At 44.5% G+C, this 7,794-nt stretch overlaps 2 protein-coding genes across 4 annotated transcripts; both read right to left on the reverse strand.

Annotated features, from left to right (window-relative positions):
* Positions 1-274: 274 nt before the first annotated feature.
* On the reverse strand, positions 275-6,895 carry RB195_018183 (uncharacterized protein; the record flags this gene model as incomplete). 3 transcript variants are annotated; one of them, XM_064185510.1, is made up of 5 exons in its annotated part: positions 4,193-4,345; positions 4,480-4,956; positions 5,046-5,254; positions 5,336-6,207; positions 6,282-6,895. In XM_064185510.1, 5 exons carry the CDS (start codon positions 6,893-6,895, stop codon positions 4,193-4,195), a joined length of 2,325 nt encoding a protein of 774 aa, XP_064041390.1. The 3 variants fall into 3 exon arrangements, with proteins under 3 accessions (XP_064041389.1, XP_064041390.1, XP_064041392.1); XM_064185508.1 differs by lacking the exons at positions 4,193-4,345; positions 5,336-6,207; positions 6,282-6,895 and adding an exon at positions 275-397 and having other exon boundaries at positions 5,046-5,156; XM_064185509.1 differs by lacking the exons at positions 4,193-4,345; positions 4,480-4,956; positions 5,046-5,254; positions 5,336-6,207 and having other exon boundaries at positions 6,245-6,895.
* On the reverse strand, positions 5,307-6,020 carry RB195_018184 (uncharacterized protein; the record flags this gene model as incomplete). The annotated part of the gene is made up of 1 exon (XM_064185511.1): positions 5,307-6,020. One exon carries the CDS (start codon positions 6,018-6,020, stop codon positions 5,307-5,309), a length of 714 nt encoding a protein of 237 aa, XP_064041391.1.
* Positions 6,896-7,794: the final 899 nt, after the last annotated feature.

Raw genomic sequence — 7,794 nt, forward strand, 5'->3', positions numbered from 1 at the left:
AAGGGTGTAAAGCGGAAAAAAGAAAACAACCACTTTTCTGCACCCTGTTGTTTCCTGCTACAACATTCCTTGTTCAGGACCAGCTGAAGATATTTTGGCGGAAGAGGCCTAACAACGAAAAGAGGGTGAAATTGCTCAATTTATTCAAACTTTTTTTGCCTCTTAGGAAGAGTATGCGCACTATCATGTTGGAAATGCACAAAAACTCATTTTCGTTGCTTTTTTAATCACTGCTTCAATGTCCGAAGGAGTCAACGCGAGCTGTTGCAGCTATTTAGTCTCCAAGGGCAAGTCGAGGTGCTACATCCTCCTTTTTCTCACGTTTTTTCGAAGAAAAAACAAGAAGTGGAAAAGAGACCAGCTGCTTTTGTATATTTACAGCTTTTACTTGATCACGCTGAAAGTAAAGGTACGAGACTTTCCAAGATAGGGTTTTCCATTTAGGCTACTGTGTGCGGATTTTTCCAGTGAACAAACACTGAACTGCGGAACAACGTTCAGTGCTACTCATAAAATCGCTGGTCTCGCTAACACGTGCCAATTAGGTAGTAATTAATTGTTCGTACCCTTATAGTAACAATTTCGCCTACACGAGGATAATGTAGGTGGAGGCTATCTTCACTCACATGTAACACATCATATTCTACTTCAAAGAACCTCGTAGCGAAGTCTGACATCAATGAGGACAAATGGAAGTATTAGTGGAGCCCATTTGAAGAAATTTGAAGAAAAGGTGGTGTAGGATGCAGTATCTACCGCAGCACACTTTCGTATTATTGTCCCAGTCAGTTTGGTACTTCGGGGCCTGCTTTATTTTCCTTGAACAATACAAGCAAGACCTCCGATAAAAAATCCGGAACAGTTACCACATAGTTCATGTAACGAGAACACTGTTGTATTGGCTTAGTTAGTATGTGTATTATTTTTTCAGTCCATTTTGACTGTTAATTAGGACTACGAGCGATTTCTGCCTCATAAACAGCTATAAGTTATCTCAGGTCCAAAGCTGGTCAGACACGCAGGAGTCACATGGAGTAGAGTGCAAGTGGACCGGGGAACGAGAAACGGGAAGTCGTAAGTTCACTACGGAATTTTTATCTGAGAATTGAACATTGACAGGAGTGGTTACCGTTGATAATATGTCTCTTCTGGGGGTGCATAAAAATGCAACTTCAACCAATGCAAATGGTCTGATTAATACCTGCAAATCTATAGCATACAAGCTTGAAGATACAAGGAGAATTCATCCTCAATAGAAACTTGATATGGCAGGTCTGAAACTACAAGACCATGAAAATGAATGGACATCAAGAGTGAAGGATATTGATAAAGCATGGAACGAGAGAAACCCGCGCAAAAGCAATTATTTACAAAAACAGTGCTGCGGCAAGATTAAAAGATTGACTCTCGCTAGTGTTTGACACCGTCTAAGAGAAGCTGAAGGTGAAGAAATCTACCAATTTGGAGTGATCACTTCAATACCATGCTGAACCAACAAGCGCCACCAGATTTTGAACTAACGCATGTTTGCAGATCGGAATATGCGGTTTGCGGGAAAAAATCAACTGAGTCGGAGGCTCTGATCCGTAGCTAAAAGATGAAGAATGGGAATTTCGCTGGAGATGATATAATAGGCGTAAAAATGTTGAAATCTCTCCTCTCATCTGTGGGACTCTTGAAAAACCGACGGTGAGTGACGGCGCGGCACCGTCGGCCACCGTCGCTTGCTCATAACTGCTCATAAAATGGAAACTTCAGGACAACTTATGTACCATTAGATTCCTCTTTTTGAGATCTACAAAAACCGACATATTGTTGAGAAAGGAGCAAAATGACGCCAAATATGCGCAATATAATGGTGCAATAGGCCAGCCTTGGTTGAGGTGCGAAAATAGCCGGACCGCGGAGTCAGAAAAGAATCTCGAATAGCTTTGGAAACGATATCATTCAACTCGAAATGCTGTGGCGAACTCAATTTTTTGTAAATTAAGGAGCATGGCATTGAAATAGCTGCATAAAATTTAATAGCAAGCTTCATACTCTTCCTTTCTATGGAATGTTATGAAAAGAAGGTGTTATAATAGAGCGGGAAAATCTATTCAGAGAAAAACAAACCTTATAAACTAATGCACATCATCTGTTTCAAGAGTTCTGCCTAGGTTCTTTCGATTTGAAGTCTGTCCCGGTGATTAACGGAGGTGCAAAGTAGAGATGAAATGAAAGGAAAAAGACGAAAACTGGGATTTTCAAACTTTGCGATACTCCAGTGTACGAGCGGGGTTCGCCTGTCTATATGCAATAAAAATCTCACAAAATTCAGGAATAGTTGTGCTCTACCGCGATTTTATAGGCTGTTTTGACAACTTCTTTCCCTGCAACAAACGTTCAAAGTAAGAACGAACCGCTATTTTATACAACAATTAAAATGACTAAAAATGGCGCACAAAAGACTAAAAAATAACAAATCAACAATTTCAAGTACTTGCCTACAGCAGCTTCTTGCTACTCTGACCAAATGTGAAAGTTTGAGTCTCTGAACACTATTTCAACCATAACCTTAGGCTATGTTAGGTTCCAATTATTGCTTTTTGGCGCATATTTGGCGTCATTTTGCTCCTTTCTCAACAATATGTCGGTTTTTGTATAGAGCTCAAAGAGAGGAATCTAATGGTACATAAGTTGTGCTGAAGTTTCCATTTTATGAGCAGTTACGAGCAACCGACGGTGCCGCGTCGTCATTCACCGTCGCTTTTTCAATGTTCATGCAGAGTATTAATATATATATATATATATATATATATATATATATATATATATATATATATATATATATATATATATATATATATATATATATAGGATCGACCAAAAGATATGTGACTTTTGGGAACACACTGTCGTAATTCCTTTCCACATCACGAATCCTAGGAAATATCGAGGAATTTCATTGCTTGTCTGTTATGGAGCATTTGTCCCAAAGCGGATCATCATCAACCGGCTCATCAAACGTCGCGAAGTAACAACGCGAAACAAGTCAGAAATCGTCCCGTTCGGTTTACTGTTGAGTAGGTGTTCATCCTCGTTGGCATAAGAAGAAAACGTGAATACTGTTTCCCATCCAGTTAGTTTTTCAGTATTTTGAAGTTGCTTTCGACTCTCCTCAACTTTTCAACGCGTCGATGAGATTCCAGGAAAGTCCATTCGCATTCCGAGTACAGCCGTTCGGTGTTCTGCTGACACGGTCTTAGCATAATCGGTGTACCAATTGACCGATCTGAAGTACGCCGACAACGTTGTTATAATTTATACCTGCAAAACGCAGTACGAAGCCTCAACATGTTGCCGCTACAGGCCGGTTAGCACTCGGTTCGTTGATCAAGTGTTTGTGGTCAATTCTTCGAAGTCAAGTCGCAGGTCTTTCTATAAGCTGGAGATGTTTGCTCTCCAAAACCGACTTCCGGTGTGGTGTGCCGGCAGATAACACGTGGTAGGCATCAACATTAAAATCTTAATTGTGGAGTTCTCTAGGGCGGAAGTAGCCGGGCAGCTATTAAAGCTGCTTCCTTTCCGGAATCAAGCTTCTCTATCGCCCTAGATGTTTGTTCTCCAAAACTACGATCTCCGTCTCCATAAATCACATGAAGGCATTAACATAGCAGCACTGTCGGAAGTGGCCACCAAAAAATTGTCTTTGCTTCCATTCTTACATTGCTTCTTACATTCTGAGGAGATTAGCACATCGCATTTTTCAATATGTTCTGAGAAGCGTATGGGGCTACGACCGAAGAAGGGCACTTGGCTGAAAATGAAAGCTGTGGGTTGAGGTGAGGAAAAGAATCTGAGGACACTCGGCATTGGCAAATAGTTCAGGCAGAAGGTAAGGTTTTGCCGGATATGCAATAGTAACGAATGGATCGATTCCGTGCAAGCACTAGCTGAATATAGAGAAGGTCGGGTGAGCCATGCTCAATGACTATACACCTGGGCGAAGATGCGGACATTGGTACCAGACGATAATTTTAGCCTGCGATTCAGTCAAGGAAGTCAATGTGGTAACTCACGAGTCCTAATGAGCGCCACTGATGATACATTGCGACCATGGTGAACGATAGCGACAGAAATCAGATTAGCAGTTCTGCTATAGATATTTCTCGCCCTTAGCTCGAAGAAGTTATTCCATGTATAATAGGACTTATCGCCTTGATGACCTTGACTCCCGTTGATTTTCGAACTGTTCGAGCGGGCGCCAGTAATTCTTCCATTTGCCCCGATCGCGTGCCAGAGTAGCCCAGTGGTTCCTCCTTTCGCGTGGGACACGAAGAGCATCATATTTTTCTTTGAAGGACTTCGTGAAGAAAGTTACAGGCAGACTTCTTTTTTACCCCCCCATTTTTTTTTTTTTTGGGGGTTTTTTTTTTTTTTTGTGGGTCCCCCCCTCTTGGTTCCTCCCCTTATTTTCCCCCTTTTTTTCCCCCTAACCCGGTTTCCGAACAAGGTCAACAGAACGGGGGTGGAAAGGTGAGCACGGAGCCGGGTGTTCCTGGTCTTCTTCACTACATCCTCAATGCTCTTGTACGCTCCCCAAGCCGCTCGTCTCCTCCTGCCCAGCTCGGTGGTCAGGTCGTTCATCATGTTCAGTTCCCGACCCAGATAAACGTAGCTGGTGCATTCGGATATGTTCGTTCCGTTGAGCGAGAATGGGGCATCCGAGACCCATCCGTTCCGCATGAACATCGTCTTTTGTAGATTCAGCTGAAGACCGATGTATGTTTCATCGAATTCGGTCAGCATTCGTTCCGCTTGACTGATGCTAGGTGTTATCAGTACGATGTCATCAGCAAAGCGCAAATGGTGTAGCTGCCGACCATCAACCTTCACTCCCATGTCGTCCCATTCCAACTTTCGCATTGCGTTCTCGAGGGTGGCTGTGAATATTTTGGGTGAGATTGTATCACCCTGTCGGACCCCCTCTTCGCGTCAATGATGATATTCTTATAGAATGGCGAAATTCCGGTCGTGAAGTTACTGTACAACTCTCGAAGTACCTTTATGTACTGAGTAGGGACGCCTTGGTTGTCCAAGGCTTCCATGACCGCTTCCGTTTCAACTGAGTCGAAGGCCTTCTTCAAGTCGATGAAGGTGAGACAGAGCGGCATCTTGTACTCTCGTGATACTTCGATAAGTTTCGAAACAGTGTGAATGTGGTCAATCGTGCTGAATCCTTTTTGAAACCCTGCTTGCTCGCATGGCTGTCCTTCATACAAGACTTTTTCAATCCTATTAAGGATTACTCTTGTAAAGAGTTTTTAGATGACGGACAGTAGGCAGACTGGACGATAGTTGCCGATGTCATGTGGATCTCCCTTTTTATACAAAAACACGGTCTTGCTGGTCTTCCACTGTTTAGGAACCTTGCATTCCAACAGATAACGTGTAAAGAGCCTCGCCAGGGTGTTGGTGAGTACTGGCGGAAAGCTCTTCAGGTGTTCTGGTCTTATTTTGTCGGGACCGGGTGCCGTACGATTTCTTACCGACATGATAGCACGTCGTATTTCGGACGGGAGAACCTCTGGAATGACTTGTCCGTCTTCCCTCAGATGGTGAGGAGGCAAGTGGACATAGCTGTCGAAGAGATCAGAGTAGAAGTCGTAAATGATTTTCTCCCCCTCCCTTCTCGATGCAATGGCTGTTCCCTTTGGGTTCCGGAGAGCAGTCATCTTCGTCTTGCGACTGGCGAAGTCTCGACGAGCATAGCGGATGCTTTTCCCCGCCTCTGCAGCTTCAGCCAGCACTTCTGCTCTTCTCTCTTTAAGGTCTTCCTTTATCGCCTCTCTGCAAAGCCTTGCGAGCTCGGACGTGAGTTCTTGGTTCCCTGCGGCTTGTGCTGCTCCATGCTGGCGTATCAACTCAAGAGTTTTAAGAGACAGGCACCTCTTGGTGGTTTTAAAACTCTCAGCCTTCTTCGCGCAGTAGTGAAGGTGTTCAACAAGCCGGTCATATTCCTCGTCGATGTTGTCCATTGCGGAATCTTCCCAAAAGCCGGCTAACGTAGCGAAGAGATCCCAGTTGATGGTAGTCCTGGAATTTCTCTCTCTGAACTTGGCGGCTTTCTCTGCTCTCCTTGTGAAGGAAAATCTTCCTCGGATGAGGCGATGGTCCGATCCCGTATAGAACTTTGGTACAACAGCGACGTCCGTCAGGCAGAACCTGACGGACGTAGCCGTTGTACCAAAGTTGACGATGATTAGGTGACGATGATGTGGTCTACTTCATTACGGTACCCTCCACCGGGTGACTCCCACGTACATTGTAGAGCGGAGAGCTTCTGGAATTGCGAGTTCCCATGGATGGTCTTAGTCGTCATGATGAACTCGGAGAGCCTCTCCCCCTGGTCATTCCATTGTAGGCCGTGGGTCCCGATGTGAAGTTCCTCCGGCGTTCTTCTTGGGCCAACCTTGGCGTTGAAATCGCCAATTATGACCTTGTAGAAGGCATGGTCTTCTCGGTAGAACTTCTCCAGGTCCATATAGAAAGCTTCGACTTCTTCTTCTTCGTAGCTTGATGTTGGAGCGTAAGCGACGAAGATGATCAAAGCTGGTGTTGGGCCACATCTTCTCATCTGCAGACGTCCGAATCGGGTCGTAAATTGTTCAAAAGAGTCGATGTTCTTTGCCATACTCGTGTTGACGAGGACGCTAACTCCACCAACACCTCTACTGTCGCATGTTCCTAAGAACAGTTCATCTCCAGTTTCATATACGGCGTTGAGAGGGTGACGTCGTCTCGTCTCGGTCAGTCCGATGAAGTCGTACTTGATCTTCTTGGCTTGCATCATCAGATCTTCGATGGCCGCTTCCGATGCAAGCGTACGTGTGTTATAAGTACAGATCGCCATCCTAGTCCTTTTCCGTTTTGGTAGCCTACATGACTCCTGCAACCCCGTCCTACCTGGCGCTACCGTACCAGGCTTTCCTCCGGAATCAGGAGACTCTTTTCTATTACTGTGTTTTGCGTAAAAATTTTAAAACCCATGTGGCACGTTGCAAGCCTCTAGTCCCATGAGTTTTTGGGAGAACTTTCGTTCTCCCGGAGTGGACATGTGGAGCTTATTTGTTGGAGGCGACTCCAACTCACCTCCCAGTCACTTGATTGCAGGCTTTTGGACGGACCTACGTGCGGGATACAAGGATGTCATGAGTCAGTCCTGGCTCAGCAGAAACAGGGAGTCCATCCCCTGAATCCACCTGCGTCTCTGGGCAAGCACAAGGTCGCTTTTGGTCCGCGATTGGCCCCCTATCACCCGAGGACGCGCCACGTAGCCTCGCGAGTAACCGATCCCTCTAGTGAGGGAGATCCGTGGAATAGGATTTATAGTGAAACAAATTATGCACATTTGCGGAAATCTGGAACGAGTAACTGCCCAGGAAAGGTGGAACCATTAAAGATGGAAAGCACTAGTGCCGGAACACAGCTGCATAAATCTGGTCCTGCGATTGAGTATTTGTGTGAATGTTTTTATTTCTTTCTTTTTTCTACTATTTATTTATTCTATTTTTGTGTTTTTATTTCTCTCCTATTTACAATTATATCAATTAATTACGATTATATTAAGTTGTAGAATAGTAAGATAAAAGAATAAGAAGTGTGGCGTCCATCAATTTGCATTGGATGCGGCAAGGAGCTCCTCCAATTCGGAATCATAGGTAGGATAGGTCAAGTTAATTTTTTAAGGTTTACGAACGCTGCCTACCTTATACAATGGATGTAGGGGATAGCCGATGAATCAAGTCAGTG

Source organism: Necator americanus, chromosome II (genome assembly GCF_031761385.1).
Source record: "Necator americanus strain Aroian chromosome II, whole genome shotgun sequence".
Classification (NCBI taxonomy): Eukaryota; Metazoa; Nematoda; class Chromadorea; order Rhabditida; family Ancylostomatidae; genus Necator; species Necator americanus.